We start from the raw sequence: 21417 nt of genomic DNA, 5'->3' as shown, positions 1-21417 counted from the left end.
GAGCATCGGATAGGGTGTTAGCCTGCGTGCCACAGCTGCTATCACCACAACCCCCTTTATGGATGCTGGCTTGGTCATTGAGAGGACAAGAGACTTGGAGTTCATCACAATAAAGTCAAGGAACCCCAATAAGAAGTTATGTAGTCTCTGGATCAGGAATTGGATCATCTTTGTCAGAAGGGTGAAACTGACTGCATCTCCTCTAATGGTCATGAAGATACTACTAAAGTGATGCTGAAAGCAGACGGTTCACATCAGCAGTTCCCCAGTTCCCCAGCATCAGAACAGCATTATTCTGTGTGCAGTGAGCCAGGTGAAATATATGTCTACTACTTCACTCTGGAAAAAGGCTCAAAGAGAGAAAAAACAGCTGACATTACTGCGAATGATCTTGTAGATGTCATGAAGACAAAGGGCATTAGTTAGACCCTTCAGGCCATTGAAAGTGATTATACAAATGCTAACTGGCTGGGAGCATGTTACCATGTAGTGGGGTACAGGTCAAGATTGGTCGTAAGCTTGATCTGGTTGGTTTGTGCTCTCCACACCAATGACTTACCCTTAAGACACTTGATCACAGCACTTGATGGGAAGACCTTATCTAACAACAAGTGGACAGGTAACATTGGCAAGATACTAGACACTTCTGCATAACTTGAAATTCGCCAAACTCTCAATTGGAGAGCCTCTTACTTCACTGATTGACAATGTTGTAAAGGATCTGTCTACTGATCAAGCATCAGATCACACATGCAATAAGGATAGGAAAACTTCCCACAGATCTGGCCCTTCTTGAAATTGGTTGAGTGAGCCATTCAAGGTGGTTAACAAGAGCAAACAAGCTTTCTTGCATATGAGTTTCAAAACAAGGCCTTAAAGGCAAAACCCTCAACAACTTAAGACTGATAGGGGAATACGTGGTTTGTGTGTACTATCCTTGCTGGTTCAACATCAAAGTAAAATATTATTGGGTGGAAGGCCCACACCACGTTGTGTTTCAGCTGCTGCAATTTAGGCTGCAAAAGCAGGCTATAGTGGATGCTGTTTTGCCAACCATCCAGAGCTCAGCATTGTGTGCATTCAGTATAATAATAAATCAGACACTCTTGTGCTCAGATGACATGAATTCTCACTGACCACAGTTTCTAGAGAAAATGAAAAGGTCCATAAAACTAAACTATAATACCGTAATACACATTTCAGTGCTGTTATAAAACAAGAATGTAGACCTGTAATTGTACTACTACAGATTTCTAGGCAGGAATAAATTGTGCAACTGTTTCTAGAATTTCATGCTTGGTACATCAGAAACATTTTGTTCAGTTCCAAAAAATGCTATAAATGAGAGCGATTAATTTAATATACATTTGTAGTATACAATAATTAATTTTAAAAGTTAGCTATGACACTCAGATAAAGGCTCTTGTAGATGACTGATGTAACTATCTGCAGTACAGTCACTTGTATATTAGTAGAATTTGCAACTCACTTATTCTGATGATAATTTAACTTGTTAATTGATTTGTTTAACCCAGATTCCACTAAATATGCAATACTTTTTCTAGAAATAATTTCATTAGAATTGTAAGCTTTGGTTTCTAATCTACATTTATCCTTTGCTTTCTTGAAACGACATACAAGTATAATAATGAAATCCTGGGCATGTCTTCTGCCTGCCATGTATTTGGAAGTTCCTGGACATAGATGGGATTCGTCCATCAAAGAGATTTCCACCCCCCCCCCCAAAAAAAGCTCAACAACTACTTTGCAAGCAAAAAGAAAAGAAAAAGCGTTCGACAACTTTTGTGTCTGGATTTTCACTTTTTGAAATACAACAGTCCTATAATATGTTTGTTGGCATGTATTAGCTCTAGAATTACTACAGTTATCCAAGGAACGGTGGGAGTGAACAAAGGAACCATAACTGATTACCTGTGGTCACCATGGTAGGCACAGAAAGTACCATCAAAAGTTGATAGGGCAAACATTTTAATGTGTTGCCACCGCCACAGTGTGTGTGTGTGTGTGTGTGTGTGTGTGTGTGTGTGTGTGTGAGAGAGAGAGAGAGAGAGAGAGAGAGATTGACCCAATGTTATCTGGAATCATCAAAGCAGCTGGGCAAGCCAGGGTTGATTTTGGTCTGATAAATGCACATATCCCTGGAGCTCAGCATGAATTTTCCCCAAAATAGCTCAAAAACACCTCCTTTTTTATTTAGATTTTGCCCCCCCCCCCGCCTTTTGTGTCCAGCTTTTCACTTTTTGAAATACGGCAACCCTATATTGTTCATTCCAACATACTCCCAGGTAAGTGCATATAGGATTGCAACATCAGTGTTTCAGCATCATCAAAAAGCTTGAAATCCCAGTTTTGCCTGTAAGGTTTAAGGACTATTAATTCATATAATAAATAATGCAACTGTGATTACTTTTAAAAAGGCATTAACCTGCTCACATTTGGGTTGCTGCAGCTTCTCCAGTGACACCTTCTTTTTCGTTTTCAGATGGGCACATTTAAGTCCCATGACGGTGAATACTTTTTGGAACCTTTGATGACAGCAGCTGAAGATGAACAAGAAGATGACCATAATAAACCACATCTAATATATAAACATGAAGAATTTAAGAAAGATTCTTATCAGAATTCCTATAAACCTTGTGAAACTTCAGGTACAACTAAATCTTAAACAGTGATGGACAATATATTTATTATCTTGTTAGAATCACCAGTGGTTTGTTGATATTATCCCATGGTGATATTAGTCTTCATCAGGATATGCTTGTGTTTCTCTATCATGTTGGTGGTGTTGGGTAAGATGCTGTAAGTCAGGTGTGGGGAACCTTTAGCCCTCAGATGCTGGTCATTGGTCATGCTTACAGGGGCTGATGGGAGTTGTAGTTCAGCAACAACTGGAGCGTCCCTATACCTGCTGTACATGATTGTTGAAGATGAAGGGTGTATCTAAGCAATGAATTCACATTTAACAGACTTGTTACCACATAGAATTCTGGGAATTGGTGTCAGACTGAGAATTATGTTAGAGAGCCTCAGCTTTTTTCACAAAACTGCATTTCCCATTTCCTGTGGGCAGGGAAAGACTGTTAAACTAGTTGAAGTCTGCAGTGTAGCTGTCCCCTCAGTATCTGTGCTGAAGTGACATGATCTGCTACTGCTGGCATCTAAGAAAGGTTGGCAGGTTAGTAAAATACGGATGCCCTGATCTGTACTCAAGAGACCTGGCCAGCATTTTCTTCCATGTTCTTTATTAGATGCTCCATCTTAAAGGCTGCAGTGTCCTTTGGTATGATTGGACTAGAGCTGTTTTTTAAAATTGTGTTGTGTATTTTAGTTCCAGAGGAGAATGACGCTTGTATGGAGAATACCAAGCAGGGTTTAATTGCAGAATCAGGTTGGATAAAGTTCTTGTTTAGCTTTAGAAATTTAATTGGAAGATGTGAACAGGCCATTTTCTTCCTTCATTTAGTCTTACATGGCTTCCTTTCATTAAAAGGCTTTGCAGTCTGGAGGTGTGTCGTGACACTTGGCTGATCAGGCATCAGATAATGCCAAAATACTCTCAAACCTCCCCCCCACCCCCGCCATGTTTGGTTGGCTACTGAACAGTGTCCATTCCTTTTCCAGGAATTGGACATAGCATTTCCAGTAATTCCTGTGTAGTGGAAATTTGTATGATTTTCAATTAGATAACCTGGGACTGTTATTAAAAATGGATAAGCGTGCGTTTGCTTTTTGAAGGAAAAGGCTTATGTTTATAAGTTTGGAAACAGCAAAAATGGTAGATACGTGCTGTTGTTTTAACATATGCTCTCTGAACAGCATTTCTCTTAACTAGATCACATGCGTTTTTGAGAGTTGGCACCATTGCCAAGCGCTCAGCCTAGGGCTTGCATACAGATTAAGAATATTCTGACAATTGTGAATAATGCAGAATGCCCCTTAAACAGTATTTTGTGAAGTAGGGCGGTAGAGAGAAATGAAGGCAGCATGCCTTAGGATATACTTTAGCCTTTCAATTCTGGTTTGATGAAGCAAGATTGGCAATTTTCTGCCAATTCCTCATGTGCGGAATTGTTTCTTAATTTGATACATAGGAAATAATTGTGAGGATCTTGCTGTTCAGTGCATTTTGTTTAAAAAGGCATTTCTTGTATACCGCGATTCCTCTTATGGTTAGGGAAAGAGGCAGCACTGTACAGGGAGTGGTTTCTGTGTCTAACATAACTATACGCCAACGCTACCTTCCAACATCACCTGCGAACCAGACTTTTCCATTGCTTCCTCAAATTACTTCTGCATTTTTTACTCACCCTGCTGCTAGAAAATTGGAAAAATACAAATCCCACAAAATCACAACTATTGAGTTCAAAATAAAGCATAATAAATTCTGGGCATTTATGCAGACCTAAGCCTAAGATTTGGCTTAATGTTGCATCTTAATTCATGGTCTTGGTTTATCTCTCTCCAGACAAAGCAGGAGTCGTACAAGGGCTTAGGAGGGTTTACAAGGGCTGTGCATTATGTAGCCTATTGAGATTTTTGGTGGTTATGTCATATTTGTGACTAATCAAACTTAGATTGCATTAAAATAAATCTATGGCACCCCCTTCTATTTGTGGTGTCACTCTTCTCCACCTGCATCAAAGCAACATCTGCTTCTCTATCCTTTACATTTGTCACCCCCTGGTGTCCACCCTGCAGTATAGCTGTTTAAAAAATGATGGCTGCAATCCGATACACATTTACGGTAACTGGAAATCTGTTCCTTTGAACTTTGTGGGATTTAGACAGTGCGAGTAGAAATCTATTGGAATTTTTATTGTGTATATAATGGTATCATAGGTGGTCAAGACATATAATACCAGTTTTGCAAAGTGAGTCTTCAGATTTAACGTGTTCATTCATGGAAAACTAGGTGGGGAAATGTATGTTTAGCAAGAAGATTGTGTCCCCTTAGGAAGGTCTGTGTGGTGCAATCCCATGTGTATTTTTTGAAGTATTTATGTGTGGATTAGGCAGTGTTGTTAGTTCTTCACTGTTTCATATGAGAGCAACTGTTTCTTCTTATAAGAGTAATTATTTATTCTTGTGGAGTTTTTTCAACATCTTAATTTCCAAGCCATGTTCATCACTGTGCATTACTGCCATTTCTTTACAAAAGTCTCTCCCCTCCATATAGTTAGGTAGGAAGGCAGTTTTATAAGTACGTAATACTTGTAGTTTATGACTTTATAATTCACAGTTTATCAATCTGCCATTTTTGTGTCTCATTCCTGTATTTTAAATTTTGTGTATCTTTAATTTCACTGGCCAGTTATTTTTATATCACTGCATCTCAACCATTTTTTTTTGTTCCCTAATGCTGTGATTGATAACTCCACATTGTGTATAAATGGGTTGTATCTTCTCAACCTCTTGTTCTGTGAAAAGAAACCTTTTTGCTAAGCCATTGAACTAAGCAGAAAAAGATTCACAGTACATAAAACATTGGTAGCGGGTACAATAGCACCAAGAGGGGTACTCTTGTTAAAGTTTGTTTTGAGGGAAATTGAAACTTGGGAAAAAGAAAGGTGGTAGACAATATTCCATAAGCATTACACACTTGAAGAAGCACACTATGTACTGGATAACAGCCAGCAGTGAAGAGGCCTCTTTAAGGGTTGCTGTCTCCACGCACAGGTGTTGCCATATGGTGTCTGGATTTCTAACCAATGGGTTTTGGAATAACACTTTTGTTCTTATTGTGCATGTGTTATATAGCAAATGCCAAGTTTCAGAGTTGCTTTATCCACCGAGAACAACAGAAGTAGAGTGTTATAGGAAAGCCTTCAGGCAAACTAGCAAGTTTAGGACATCTTTTCTTTTGGTATTCAGCATCCCCATCTTTGTTTGGAATGGGATGAAGAATATGAGCAAGACTGATTCAGGCTTCTTTTTCAGTGCTGGGGATTGTTGGACTTGTTCCCATGAGTCCTGGGTCTTTATAAGGTGCCTGTAGGCAATTATTGACTGGCAGAGAAAGAGCTTGTGTTGCCCAAATAGCCCAAGCAGAAATTTTAGCTATTGAATGTAGTAATGACATTGAATGTAAACGAATTTCTATGCTAGCCTGACTCTGCTTATTGGCAAGTGAGCATAGATTAGTTTCTGTTCTCTTTTGGGCAGATTGGTAGCATTCCAATCTTCTTTTCTATCTGTTCCCTTGTTTGTACAATGGTGCCCAAAGCAAGAAAAGCAAAAAGGGCAGAATTGAGTTCCTGTGGGTGCAAAGAGTCCTCTTAAGTATGCAAGCAAATCCCATTGCTGGTATATATATATATATATATGCAGGTTTTGGTGTCCTCGGGTGTATATATATATGCTTTCGTAGATTTTCACGGGTACAGGAATGCAGGTTTTGGTGTCCTCGGGTGTCTTCCCGTGTAAAAGTTGGGGTGTCTAGGCGACGTTTCGACGAGGTCTCACTCGTCATCTTCAGGCTGGTGCTTTCGGCTTCTTGTTACTGGAACAGAGCAGGATCTCAGTGTTTGAGTTCCTATAAATACTGTTGAAGGTGTGGTGTATAGCCTCTCTGCCCAAAACATTGGAGGCTATACACCACACCTTCAACAGTATTTATAGGAACTCAAACACTGAGATCCTGCTCTGTTCCAGTAACAAGAAGCCGAAAGCACCAGCCTGAAGATGACGAGTGAGACCTCGTCGAAACGTCGCCTAGACACCCCAACTTTTACACGGGAAGACACCCGAGGACACCAAAACCTGCATATATATATATATATATATATATATAAACTATCTTCCCAAATGACCTGAAAGAGGTCATAGGGACTGAGAAGTGTGCATGTGAACCAACAAAGAACTCAGGTGTGAGCCCGCACATGCCAGAATTCGGAGTTAACACCTAAACAAAGCAAGTAACTTGTTTCTTCAGCCTAGCATAAAGGGCAGAGGGAGGAATTGAAATCCAAACAGACAAAAACTTATGTTCATTCTTCAAGCCAATTCCCCCACTTTCTGTGTGATCCTTTAAGCTGCAAGGGGACTGCAAGAAAAATATGTTTAGCATTAGGGTGTTAGCCTTGCAAATTGTATGTGCAATAGTAATTGTTCGTTTTGTTTTGCAGAAGAGCCAAAGAAAAGCACTTTACTATTTCCATATGAGAGCAGCTTAATGAAAGACATAAATGTACTTCAGGAGCACACTGTTGTAGAATATGCTTCTAAAAACCTTTCTGTAGAGAGTGATAGAAACAACCCACATTCCCGGAGGAAACGTTTCCTTTCCTATCCAAGATACGTAGAGGTGATGGTTACGGCTGATGCCAGAATGGTTCAGCACCATGGACGGAACTTGCAGCATTATGTATTAACGCTAATGTCAATAGTAAGTAAGCCTATATTATTAAAGATGTATTCCAACAGGTACTTGAGGAGAATTAATGTTGTATCCCTGTCAGCCTGGAGGGACCACAGTAGAGCCCAGACAACTGTTCCTGGCTTCCCTGTCATTGTTTTAAGCAACGTACCATTTAGACTGCAACCTCCAGAATTGTGATCAAAGGCTTTTTGTGTCCCCCCCCCCCATGGCAACCTTTCCCTACCTGATGACATGTTGCGGTGTTTCCATGAGCCGATGAGTGCAATTTCCCTGGTCTTCCTCCAGGCCAGAAGGAGAGTTGGAGAATTAGCCAAACATGCTCCCCGGCTTGAACAGCCTTGTGAGATAGGGGATTTCACAGTTACAGAGCAGAAGATTTGCACCTGCACTCCAGCCTCTTGCTGCCAGGATTCCATAATGCAAATATTTTTAATTTGGAGAAAAAATGACTCTCTTTTGCAGGAAGGGGTTATAGAAAGGAAAGAAGTAGGCTTCTGTATACCTCAGGGTTCCTCTGTGTATGCAGAAAATACCTTGTTTGTGAATGTCCAGTTTTGCTTCCAAGCTGATTGGCATAGGGTCACTCATTTTGCTTTTAGAAGGAATGATACGGCTATTCAAGGGGGGGAAGAACATTAATTTGGGCTAGCATAGTAACCTGGCACAAACCCAGGCAGCTCTTTGGATCCAGGCCCATATTACTTGGTTGGCTGTATCCAGTGACAAATTCTTTTTGACAGTAAATTTGGTTTTAAAAATGATGTCAGGGGAATGTTGAGCCCCAGATATCCACAAATAATGCCGTGAATACATATAATGCCAGATTTGCTTCTACTAATCTGTTATGTACAGTTCAGACCAGTATGGATTAAAATAAACCTATTTCATTTCATTTAAATTAAAGAACTTTGGCTTAACTGGGTTGTGGATGAGGTTTAAATCTAAGACAGCTATGGAACTTGTGTGTGGTGTGTGTGTGTGTGTGTGTGTGTGTGTCGTGTGTGTGTGTGTGTGTATAAGCATATATATTGTCTCATAAGAATTATCATTGCCTTTATTAAATAGAAAAATAGGAACTTAACCCAGTGTACAGGCTTATTAAAATACTTGTTGCACCTAGAAAATAACTAGAATTTTTGGAAGGGGAGAGATTTGAATACCATGCCAGAAGTTTGCCATAATACATGACCTTTTCCTGGTATGGCAAGAATGTACCAGTAGTTTCTCAAGTTTGATGGGTTTGTCCCATTGATGACAACAGGACAATTAGCTAATTTTCATATTACATTTGCCCTAAATAACTGTTTTGCTGATTCTGACTGGGAATTGGCATTCAAGTGGCATTTGTTAGTTTCTCTGCTTGTGTATATATTGCAGTTAGAGAAAATGTAACATGAAAATTGGTTCAGACAGTGCAATCCTATGCTTCATTATTCCTAAGTAAGATCCACAGTATTCAGTGGGGTTTGCTGCCTGGAAAATATGGATAGGATTGCATGCTAAATCAAATAGGGCAGAGGAGTTGAATGAATGCTCAATGCAATGTTGGATTCCACTGAATGTACAGTACCATAGAATTTTAACACTCTGGCTTTTATTTATCTAGGTTGCTACAATCTACAAAGATCCAAGTATAGGAAATCAAATAAATATTATGATTGTAAAATTAATTGTAGTTCACAATGAACAGGTAAGAAAATGCATTCATTTCACGATTCAGAGTAACTTGCTGCAATTTTCAGTTTTAACGTATACTTGCAGAAGTTAATGCTTTTAAAAGTATTGAAATGAAATGCTTGAAATGAGATTTGCTAGCTGCTCTTCCAAGTATTTTGTACATACATACATTGCAGGCAGACAGGCTGGTGCAAATGTTTAGAATTGGGATCAAGCTATTAATACTGATTAACATGGCCAGGCTTATTATTTATCGGGGAGGGGGGGGGGCTATTGGGTTGTTGATTTTATTTTGATTATATATTTTGTGGTTTTATATTTTGATGTTATTCTGTGAACCGCCCTGAGACCTCCAGGTATAGGGTGGTATATTAATAATAATAATAATAATAATAATAATAATAATAATAATAATATGGTAATATTTTAATGCTGACCAGGTTCAGCCTTGACCCTGCCAACTAGTCTTTCTGGTCATCTACTTGCTCAAAATTCATACAGATATGTACCATTGAGATATCTTTTCCAGAGCTGGTCTTACATTATGATATAACTGCAATGGATTTAAACTTGCCATCCTTGTTTTGTCTTGGCAACTTATGTACAGGAAGGACCAGCTATCAGTTTTAACGCAGCTACCACCCTTCGCAACTTCTGTTTATGGCAGCAAACACAAAACATTATGGATGATGCTCATCCTTCTCACCACGATACTGCAGTTCTTATCACTAGGTACAGTATCTGAGAAAACTCATTTTTCGTTACTATCCCTGTTCCATAAAATTACTGCATAGAAGTACCATTGGGCCTTCTTAAGCTTTGTGTGAACAATCAGGATTAAGAAGAGGAGGAGGAGGAATTTGCAAATAAGAGGGAAGGGATATTGAGAAGGAATGCATAAACCCCTGATCTGCTTCCAGTCTTAGTCTAGTTGAGGATTGGCTGATATTACACCTGTAACCATGTGGGGCATGTTCTTTTGGAATTTAGTGCCATTGATCTTAATAAAAAATATGTATGCTTAGGGTCACAACTAGGCCCCTTGATCCCAAGGTGCTGCTTTACTGCAAGTACATCTTTGAGAACCAGTCAAATGGGGCACTTGCTCATTAAAACCATTGGAATTTTAATGAAAGAATTCCAATTGGGAGGGGGATTCAGAAAAGTATGTATAGGTATCTGCAATATGTTTTCCCTGTTGTTTTTAAGACCGAAATTTTCATAGAAAACCTTTGTTTCTTTAAGGGAAGATATCTGCAGAGCTAGAGAAAAATGTGACACCTTAGGTAAGTTAAAGCAAAAAGATGATCATGCCATTTTTCTGCAAATAAGAAAAATTGTTGTCTTAAATTGTAAATGAGTATTTAATGTAATTTATCTTGTTTTGTAAACTTTTTGAACATATTTTGAACTTTTGTAAGCATATGGTTACATGATGATAAATATTTGGATCAGAGTCCTAGGCCTGCATTTATCTGTGAAGACAACACTGCTGCTATATAACCTGTTTCGCATTCAGGTAACAAATTCCATTTTATAGGTTTAGCTGAACTGGGTACAATGTGTGACCCACTGCGTAGCTGTTCCATCAGTGAGGAAAATGGATTAAGTGCTGCGTTCACAATAGCGCATGAACTTGGACATGTGTAAGTCTGTCTTTTCTACCAAGTAAATCTTGCATTTGCCTTACATAGGGGACACGGTATTTGTATTCTGCAGGGAAGCCTCTGCATGATTGGCTGAAAAAGCATGAGCTTGCAAGGAAGTGCTGTATTTACATACTAATACTTAGCATCCATATAGCAGTTTAGACTCTAAAGTTGGGGAGTGTTCATAGTGGTTCATATGCAGTACATTATCTTACTGATTTCCAACAAGAACACTGTAAGATATCTCAGTGCCGTTACAAGTGGGGTTGCTGAGAATAGCTTGAATCTTGGCCTTCTGATGCAACTCAGTATCATATCTTGGCTGCTGTGCTACTCCAGGTTAACATCGAAACCTGGCATACAGTGGTACCTCGGGTTACATACGCTTCAGGTTACATACGCTTCAGGTTACAGACTCCGCTAACCCAGAAATAGTGCTTCAGGTTAAGAACTTTGCTTCAGGATGAGAACAGAAATCATGCTCCGGCAGCGCAGTGGCAGCAGGAGGCCCCGTTAGCTAAAGTGGTGCTTCAGGTTAATAACAGTTTCAGGTTAAGTACGGACCTCCGGAACGAATTAAGTACTTAACCTGAGGTACCACTGTATTTTGAAATGAATTTAAGTAGCAGACAGCAGTGAGAGATTTTACTTTCTTGGGCTCCATGATCACTGCAGATGGTGACAGCAGCCACGAAATTAAAAGACGCCTGCTTCTTGGGAGAAGGGCAGTGACAGGCCTAGACAGCATCTTGAGAAGTAGAGACGTCACCTTGCCAACAAAGGTCCATATAGTTAAAGCCATGGTTTTCCCAGTAGTGATGTATGGAAGTGAGAGCTGGACCATAAAGAAGGCTGATCGCCGAAGAATTGATGCTTTTGAATTATGGTGCTGGAGAAGACTCTTGAGAGTCCCATGGACTGCAAGAAGATCAAACGCATCCATTCTTAAGGAAATCAGCCCTGAGTGCTCACTGGAAGGACAGATCGTGAAGCTGAGGCTCCAGTACTTTGGCCACCTCATGAGAAGAGAAGACTCCTTGGAGAAGACACTGATGCTGGGAAAGATTGAGGGCACAAGGAGAAGGGGGCGACAGAGAACGAGATGGTTGGATAGTGTTTGCGAGGTTACCAGCATGAGTTTGACCAAACTGCGGGAGGTAGTGGAGGACAGAGGTGCCTGGCGTGCTCTGGTCCATGGGGTCACGAAGAGTCGGACACGACTAAACGACTAAACAACAACAGCAGACAGCAGTGCTCATCTGACCATTGGTTGCATTGCTGCTGCTTACCAGGAAGTAGGGTGGGAGGGGCAAGGCTAGTGAGATGTAAAAGCACTGGTGGGAGCAGTAGAGTGGCTCTGCCAGTGTGTTTGTACTATGCCAATCTTACCATTGCCTCCTCCCCACTTTTACCTCCTGATAAGCAGCAGCAATGTGACTGGCCAGAGGTCAGGTGAGCTCTGCTGCCCCACCATGCTAGGAATTTGCCAGAATATTATTGTGTTGAGACTCGCCTGTGTCTTTTCACTTTCTGCCCCCAAATATGCACAGCTCTTACTCCGCAATATCTTAATTCCCAGTTTCTAAAAACATTGCTGAGATTCAAATTATATATTTCCATAGGTGAGTTGTTAGAAAGGCAAATAACCCCTAAAACACCGTTATATTATTCAAGTGCTGTCATAATCAATGAGGCAATGCATCGGTTTAATGTTTGCTTGTATCGTTATTGAAAAGTAAGAGGCTCTTTCTTAATTTGTTTTGTATTTGTATTAGGTTTAATGTGCCCCATGATGATAGCTTTAAATGTAAAGAAGTTGGGATTAAACATCAATATCATGTAATGGCCCCGACTTTAAACTACCATTCAAACCCGTGGACTTGGTCAAAATGCAGTGAGAAGTACATTACTGAATTTCTTGAGTAAGTATGGTTCCAGTCCATCCACCTTCTGCATATGTTTAGCACATGGACGCTGTAGTGGTGGGCATTTTTGTGATTTCTCTGTCATGCAGAATTTCAACCTTTAACTTTATTAAAATAGGTGTTAAATGAGGGGCAGGGAGAGAAAGAGAAAAGCTTCAAATAAATTAACATTTTGGGGTTTCCTTACAAAAGGTAAAAACAATTCATCATAGTTTAGAACACAACTATATTACATTTGAACATGTGCTTATTTTGTGTCAGAAAATAGGTTATGCATCAATGCACAAACCCAGAGTTGATTTCTTGTAATAGCACTGCATTAAGTTGAATTCTTTAATAGCAGTGTGCCATAGCAAATCAACCCCAGTCCTAAAATTTATTTACAAAGTATGTTTGAGTCAAAAGCAATGGGTCGTTTAAGAGAAGTTCTGTTTGTTTATTATAGCACTGGTTATGGGGAATGCCTTCTTGACAAACCAAATGGAAGAATCTATGACTTTCAGTCTCAGTTGCCTGGTTCCCTGTATGATGTGAACAAGCAGTGTGAGCTTATGTTTGGACCTGGGTCACAAGTATGTCCTTACATGGTAAGTTACGTAATGCAAAACACAATTTATAATACTTGCATAACACTTTAATATTTTGCTGAAATTATCTTGAAATCATGAGAAGATGGTTGAAAATGTTTTTGGCACCCCCCTTTAATTTGTAATTCCTTGTTGCCTTTGCTATCCTTGGAAACACATGTATCCTGCATTTAGTGCCATACCACAGGATTTCTATTAGCTTTTAATTGTTTCTTTTGTTAGTGACCCAGGTAATGGAGGAGCTAGAAATAAATATTTAACAACATTTAATGAATACTTTTAATGGAAACATAATACATCAACTCTGTTAACTCAGTAATCAGTAATAAAGGAAGGTTAGCAGGAAGATAAAAGAATGAAAAAATAAATAAAATGATAAAGTAGCATCTTTTAAAAAATGTTGCCAAGGTAGAGGTGTTCATTCCTCTGCTATGGGCAATATTCAGAAGAAGTAAGATATTGCTTGAAATGCAGTATCGAAATAGAGTTTGATAGTAAAGGGGCAGCAAAGCCACAAAAGCTAATCTAAACATAATCAAAATGTATTTTGTGAATACTTCTTAATCACTCTGAGCTAAGAAAGAGACGTATTATCAGATACATAGATTTGTCCCTTCCTTCCTCTTCCCCCTCTTTTGATTCCAAAATGAAATTTAAAGTTTACCTAGTGTAGTTCTTTGGATCTTAGCTCAAGACCAAACATTTATAATGTAAACTTAATTAATGACAGACCAATCCTACCAGATTGGGGGACTGAGTGGTTACTGTCATATCCAAATTCTTTTTTTTTTTTTTTTAAAAGGACTCACTTTGCCTGACAGAATGTAGAAGGAGCGTATTTCATCCCCTGCTTCTTCTGTTGAAACTCCTGCTGGTCCCACTGGGGAAGGGAAATAAGTATCCCAATCCCAAAGTGGAGTACTTCATTATTTGAGGGCATGTTAGAAATGGGAGGGCTTTGGATTAAATCCATTTACTCTCAGCACATCCCTGATATGCCCATTCTCCCTCCAACCACCATTGGAACAGAGACAGCTGTTGTGGTTTCTGCAGCTGCAACAAACAGGCTTCTGCAGCTGAACCACCTGCTTTGGCCATGGAGAGGAAGATTCCCCCAAACTCCTATGCACTTTAGGATAGCCATAGGATTGTACCTTTCGTGGGCAGAGTACCTTCTAACATGACCATTTAGAGATTTCTTAGCCTCACTCACCACAAGATTGTATTTGGCATGCAGATATCTAAGTACAAAATACATGTGGATCATGTTCAAGATAAATGGTCCATGTTTCAAACAGGGCTTTTCGCTTTAAAATGTAAACAGGACCACAATCTTTTCCTGGTTGCTCCTTGAAAGTATTTGAAGACACATTTAAGAATGCATGCACGCTTTGTTTTTAATTCAGTATATTAGAATATTGGTGTTCGAACTCAGGACACGTGGGTGGTATCTAATGATATAGTTTTGCTAGTGCAAGGACTTCTGGCTGTGGAATGGTTCTGGCTCCAATCCCTTCTCTCCCACAACTGTTCTGAGAGTTCTCACAACCCTCCAGAGCAAATTTTGGGGACAGCGCCATGTGCTAAGGGATCTACTTTGTTGCATACCACCCAATATCCTCTAAAACATCCTTCTCCTTAGGTTGCATTCTTCCTGACACCCCTGGGGTTGTTCCCAGTTGACAACTAGGCCTGCCCTGTAGCTTAAAACCAAAACATAGTTTAAGTTGGGGGTGTTGCATCTATAGATTGATGAGAAATAAGTGTTACTCATGTAACAAAGTAAATCCTGTTTGTTTGGTAGAAACAATGCAAACGTTTGTGGTGTACAAGTGCAGAAGGCATTCATAAGGGTTGCCGTACGCAGCACATGCCTTTGGCCGATGGAACAGAATGTGGCCATGGAATGGTAAGATTTCTTTTCCACATCTACCATTTCCCTTTCCTTAAATCACTGGCTTTCTGTCCACATCTAGATCTATCCTTATCTTCAAATGTCTTCATGCCCTCCCTTATCTCTCTGCTGTTACATCCATATATATATCAATATCAATAATACTGAAAGAAATCAATCTTGATTTTTCATTAGTGGAGTGCATTGCTGGAGGTCTCCTCTGAATGAAAACTGTGATGTAGAAGGCAATTCTGAATTAACACTTCAGAACGTATCTGTGCTTCCACTGGAGGGAAACAGTATCTTCTTTCCTGCTGTAATCCATTTTTCCACTAGAAGGCAGCCATTAAACCCATCAGCGGTTTAGATGTAGTGCAAAGTAATCTGGTCTAGTGTTTCCCTGTACCCAGTCCAGACAATGGCAGAGACATGAGACATAAGAGTCCTTACACTGGGTAATCAGACAAAGACCTATTTCGTCCACCATCTTCTTTCTCACAGTGGCCTACCAGGTGCCAATGGGAAGCCCACAATAGCCCTCTCATTCTTTTGTTGTCCCAGTGAATGAATGCCGTGTCTCTGAACACCAGTGAACTTTGGTATTTGGTGGCATCAACTAGATTTCAGAGACATCCTATTCCTATAGCATCCTGAAGGTAGTCTACAGCCCTCACGAGTGGCAGTCATTAGCAGCGTTATATTCCAGGGACAAGTACAGGGGTTACTCTCCAGCTGATCTCCTCAGCAACAAAAATGGTTGGAGTGACTGGAAATATTTTTTCTAAGCTCAGGCTGTCCCTATAGCTTGCTGTGTTCGGAGGTGCATGGCTAGAATAGAGGGATGGTTTCTCTAAGGAGTTGCAGCAGTTGGCAGAGCGGGAAAGCAATTGCTGTGTTAAAGCCACTGACCTAATCGCCAAGGGGGGGAAATCCCATTGCCCTTTCCTTGTTTCCAGAACAGACAGCAGCTGATTTATGACTGGAATTTACTGTGGGAAGTGCATAGTTGTTCTCACAGTAGTTAACATTTCATAAAGTATTTTCCTGTGAAATACACTGAACAAACCTAAAATCGGGGTTCTTACCACAGTAATACCCTGTGGCAAAAGGCCTTACTATCACAGCTTTAATTATCAGTGGAGATGGCTCTTCTTACCCTTTAATTTGGACTCCTATCTTTGCATTTGTGCTCATGGATTACAAGTCTTGCGTGCATTGCTTGATATATAAATAATAAAATAAGTATATCTGAAGCACAAGCACTGCTAGGCTGAAGAAAAACTGCATGACACGAACATCTGGGATAGGTCTGGTGTGTAATTTTTCTACTGTGACTTCATCTTGTTTCTTCTGTAGAGATGCTGCACAGCATAAAAAACTGATACATCTTTATCGAATAAGCTATTAAATCCCAGATGTTAACATGGGCTTATTCCAGTTCTATGGAAGTGGCCATATTAGTAAAATATTTCTAGGTATAACTTCAAACATTCCAGAATCGTCTTTCCAGGCAAATATAAAACTAACTCCACTTTTATTTCATGTGCTACACAGTTCTCTCTCAGGTATCATGCCATATTATCCTGTCCACATTCTTAAGATCAGAAGGTGAGGCCCCTCTCTGTGTCCTATTGGTTTCTACAGCCACAGCAGGCGCTGTAACTTTCTAAAGGTTTGACTTTACCCCCAATAGCACACTCTTGCATTGCCTCTCAAGACAACTTGATGCCAACAACCAAGAGTTGAAACAAGTTTGTCTGGAGTAAGGGGGGAATAGTCTCAGTGGCTGCAGCTAGACTATTAGTTGGGGCCATACCAGTTGTAGTCCAGCTATAGCTGGAGGTCACCATGTTGGCACCCCTGATTAAAGGTACCTTATTTTCCCTCTGCCTGGACTGGCATGGTTGCATAAGGCCTCCATCGTCTACTTACATGCTGTGGTTAGATTGTGTGGCTGCACACCATACTGAAAATAAACCCCTTGATTTGAAATGAAAGCAGGAAATCTATCCTGTCTGAGTGGAAAATGAAAAAGTTTCTACAAGTGCTATGAAAACAGCTGGTTTTCTTATTGTCCCATGTTTCATAGGAACAAATCCATTGTGCATAAACACTAGTTTTACACACATAAACTCCTTTAGTCTGTTGCATATTGGAGGCCCATCTTATTGCACATGTTTTAGGTTTGCTTTCTATTCTGATCAGCATAAATTGGGGTTCATGCTTATTTCATTGCACAGTGTATGTGTAAAAATATCAGCTGCCAGATTTTCTGATGTTCTGAATGAAAGATACTAGGAGCAGATTGCTTTTGAATTGCTAGACATCTCATTTAAATGCATAAATGAAAGCTTAGGTGCTGAACTTTCCAGATTCCTGAATTGTTAATAGTATTTTGAAAGTAAAGTTCGTTAAATAGTGTTTAAATGACACAGTAATCTTCTAACACCAATTCAATTTTCTTTGATATCAATTCCTGTTCTCCTATTTGCTTATCAGAGTCTGTGCACACGGAATTGGTTTTTTCTAATTTTGATGATTTTGTTATGTTTGTTAATTGATCAGCATTGCCGGCATGGGATTTGTGTAAGCAAAGAAAAGGAAAAGCTCCCTGTAGATGGAGAATGGGGATCCTGGGGACCCTACAGCTCATGTACCAGAACATGTGGAGGTGGCATCAAAAGCACAACCAGACTGTGTAATCGGCCAGAGTATGTGTTTTGTTCTTCATTTTAAATATATGTCCATTGAGACTATGTTTACTCTGCCTAGTCCTCTGAAAGCAATAATAAATTAATAGCAGGTTTCCATAGCGGATCAGATAATGACATACTGTTTAGCCTTTCCATTATTACTTACTTAAAACCACCTACTTTACCTGGAAGGAATTGCTACTTGCCCCATGTGAACAGTTGAGTGGTGGACCACAAAGCTTGTTTTCAACCCCTTAGGGCTTAGGCCACACAACAGATGCTATTAATCTGGAACCCAATTTTATTGTTCTGTTTAGTCAGATGCAGGCAGGCATGGCTGTTTGCCTCTGAGTTCTTAAAAACACATGACTATACTTTGGTAAAAGGTAAAGGTGACTATGGGATGAGGCGCTCATCTCACTTTGGCGGAGGGGGCCAGCATTTGTTCGCAGACAGCTTTTCAGGTCATGTGACCAGCATGCCTAAGCCGCTTCTGGCACAGCGGGACACCGTGACGAGTGCCAGAGCGTACGAAAACGCTGTTTACCTTCCCACCACAGCGGTACCTGTTTATCTACTCGCACTGGTATGCTTTCGAACTGCTATACTTTGAATGATCTATCAAGAGTAGCATGCCTGTTCAAGTTCTTAAAGACACATTACCATACTTGGATCATAATTTCAATGTATCTTTTGAAATTTAAAGGCAGAAATTATGAATAGTGCATTATTCAAAGCCAAATGAAACATAAGCTATCTTTATTGTATATATTGTCATAGTTGGTTTGTTTAATCCTGGCATTTTGGCAGTGGATAGTGAAGCCTTAGAATAATGTGGTGGGGTTTGTAAAAATGCATGCTTATGCAATGATGACGCTTATGCAATGATGACGCGGGTGGCGCTGTGGGTAAAAGCCTCAGCGCCTAGGGCTTGCCAATCGAAAGGTTGGCGGTTCGAATCCCCGCTGCAGGGTGCGCTCCCGTTGCTCGGTCCCAGCGCCTGCCAACCTAGCAGTTCGAAAGCACCCCCGGGTGCAAGTAGATAAATAGGGACCGCTTACTAGCGGGAAGGTAAACGGCGTTTCCATGTGTGGCTCTGGCTCGCCAGATGCAGCTTTGTCATGCTGGCCACGTGACCCGGAAGTGTCTCCGGACAGCGCTGGCCCCCGGCCTCTTGAGTGAGATGGGCGCACAACCCTGGAGTCTGTCAAGACTGGCCCGTACGGGCAGGGGTACCTTTATGCAATGATGACATTTTATATTTAATTCCCATTCACTTTGCAATTGTATTCCCACCATGATGCACATTACAGCTGTTAAATTGTGTTAAATATTCATGCTTGCAATGTGTTTTATTAGCTATTGAAAGCTGCTCTGGAAATTTTTAATTGAAAGGCTGTGTGTGTGTATATTCAAATAAACGAAAACCACACCAGTGTAGTTTAGTTCTGAAAATATTGTTTATAGTGTTGTGATAGAAGTCTGTTAAAGCTATGCAGTGGTGGCCATCACCTTAAGAACTTAAGAAGATCCTGCTGAGTCAGGCCAATGGCCCATCTGGTCCAGCATCCTGCTCTCACAGTGGCCAACCAGATGCCTGTAGGAAACACACAAGGAGGACCTGAGCACAAGAGCACTCTTCCTTCCTGTCATTTCAAGCAACTGGTATTCAGATCATTACTACCTCTGCAGGCAAAGCCTAGCCATTGATAGCCTTTTCCTTCATGATTTTTTCCAATCGTCTTTTAAAGCCATCCATGTTATTTAGATTAAATCAGTAAGATCTCTTTGGAAAGTTTGTTTTGAATATGACTGTCTGTCTCTGCTTAACATGCTTGCAATGCAATTTTCATTAGGCCAAAACATGGAGGACAATACTGCGTTGGCCGCAGGATGAAATTTCGATCCTGTAATACTGATTCATGTCCCAAAGGCAGAAAAGATTTTCGGGAGCAGCAGTGCTCCGAGTTTGATGGTAAACATTTCAACATCAACGGGCTAACATCTACCGTGCGCTGGCTTCCAAAATACAGTGGCAGTAAGTAATGAGAAACTTCCTCTTTAAACTAAATATTCATTTGCGTATAATTTCTCAAGTGACAAAAAACATACTTGGCTTTTTTTGTCCCAACAGTTTCTACAAAGGATCGCTGTAAGCTTTTTTGCCGTGTTTCTGGCACAACGTCCTACTATCAGCTGAAAGACAGGGTCATTGATGGTACTCCATGTGGAACGGACACCCATGATATATGTGTGCAAGGCTTATGCAGGGTAATTGAGTTCACTAAAACAACACAAATCTTTTTGGAAACTGTTTGAGAGCAGCAAAGGGTTTTGTGGTGCCTTAAAGTCCTAACATATTTCTTATGGCATAAGCTTTCATGAACTACAGCAGATGTCATATGCATGCATTGTTGGGAGGTAGAATTGTAAACAGCGAAAGGTCAGAGGGACATAAAAGATAGAGAAGTACAAATACCGGTAGTGCTAAAAACAGTGGTCATTAGAAAACAAACACCCAACCTAGTTGGAGTTGATAAAACTGACATCCTGGAATTGGTATTAAGTGAACCATCGCCCACCAAATCAAGTTCATAGGGAGCTTCCAATCACACACACAAACATACATGTACAGCAATGTCCATATGATGTTGTCATCATAAAAATGCCAGTCCACACACTTGAATTTTCCCTGAGCATGGAAAATCTAATTAATAAACAAAAAACCATTTGCAGACAGATGATGTGTGTGATGACACGTTGGTGGGTGTTTTTTATTGCCACACCCCCTTTTCTGATTGTTCCTCCCCTGAGCACAACCTCTCCATTTGTTTCGAACATGCTCCTAGACACAATCCAGTACACCTATGCTTTTGATATTTTGTTGTCATAACACACTTGAATTAGAAGTATGGTTTTGGTGTGCTCGTTCATTTGGAAATTTCTTTTATAGACTAGTAAAGCTAATCATTGTTGCAACACAGCACCAAATGCATTATTGATTATGAGAATTGTTGAATGAATTATTACTTGCAAGGTGTGAGGAATGAGAGGTTAAAATGAGCAATTTGAATTACCTGTAAATTGAATGCTGTTGCATGTACTTAAAAACATTTTGACATGTTTCCATAGCAAGCAGGCTGTGATCATGTGTTAAACTCTAAGGCAAGGCGAGATAAATGTGGAATCTGTGGTGGTGATGATTCTTCATGTAGAACTCTTGCAGGAACTTTCAATAGCGCTCATTATGGTATGTTTCTTGATATCCATCTATCTATTTACATATTTAATTGCATATGACACTGGCTTTCATATGCCAAACAGATTCTCAAGTTTGATTTTGTGTGTGTGCAGTCAGCTGTGTTTTTCTAGTAGCGAATTCGAACAATTCAAAATTAAAATAATAAATATTGGCATTAAATCGTTTTTTTCTACATTCCACAATGCTGTCCAGTATGCCAGACACATTTTCCTTTCAAAAAAGGCTGTATTTTCAAACCCCTATATTATAATCTTATTTATTTCTAACATCATTTTCATTTCATTCCCAAACCCGGCTACAGAAAGGAAAGCTGTTGGAGTGTTATGAGCAA

At 40.0% G+C, this 21417-nt stretch overlaps 1 protein-coding gene and 1 non-coding gene across 5 annotated transcripts in view; both read left to right on the top strand.

Moving 5' to 3' along the window:
* The window catches only part of ADAMTS20 (ADAM metallopeptidase with thrombospondin type 1 motif 20), an 83648-nt gene that overhangs the window by 14540 nt on the left and 47691 nt on the right, over positions 1-21417 (top strand). For 3 of the 4 annotated variants that reach the window (XM_077934661.1, XM_077934660.1, XM_077934662.1), the window contains exons 3-15: positions 2504-2669; positions 7146-7405; positions 9006-9089; positions 9684-9808; positions 10322-10362; positions 10617-10722; positions 12501-12647; positions 13096-13237; positions 15042-15146; positions 17697-17842; positions 19681-19862; positions 19959-20095; positions 20957-21074. In XM_077934661.1, the coding sequence (XP_077790787.1) occupies positions 2504-2669; positions 7146-7405; positions 9006-9089; positions 9684-9808; positions 10322-10362; positions 10617-10722; positions 12501-12647; positions 13096-13237; positions 15042-15146; positions 17697-17842; positions 19681-19862; positions 19959-20095; positions 20957-21074 (1759 nt within the window). Of the gene's footprint in view, positions 1-2503; positions 2670-7145; positions 7406-9005; positions 9090-9683; positions 9809-10321; positions 10363-10616; positions 10723-12500; positions 12648-13095; positions 13238-15041; positions 15147-17696; positions 17843-19680; positions 19863-19958; positions 20096-20956; positions 21075-21417 lie in introns of those variants that run through there. The other variant, XM_077934663.1, reaches the window with a different exon arrangement.
* On the top strand, positions 16316-16390 carry LOC144329144 (small nucleolar RNA SNORD34). The gene has a single exon (XR_013394573.1). It is a non-coding gene; the product is annotated as a small nucleolar RNA SNORD34 (small nucleolar RNA).

The sequence above is a fragment of the Podarcis muralis genome, chromosome 10, assembly GCF_964188315.1.
Source record: "Podarcis muralis chromosome 10, rPodMur119.hap1.1, whole genome shotgun sequence".
In the NCBI taxonomy this organism is placed as follows: Eukaryota; Metazoa; Chordata; class Lepidosauria; order Squamata; family Lacertidae; genus Podarcis; species Podarcis muralis.
The sequence above is the reverse complement of the archived record's forward strand: the minus strand, read 5'-3'. Positions and strand labels throughout refer to the sequence as shown.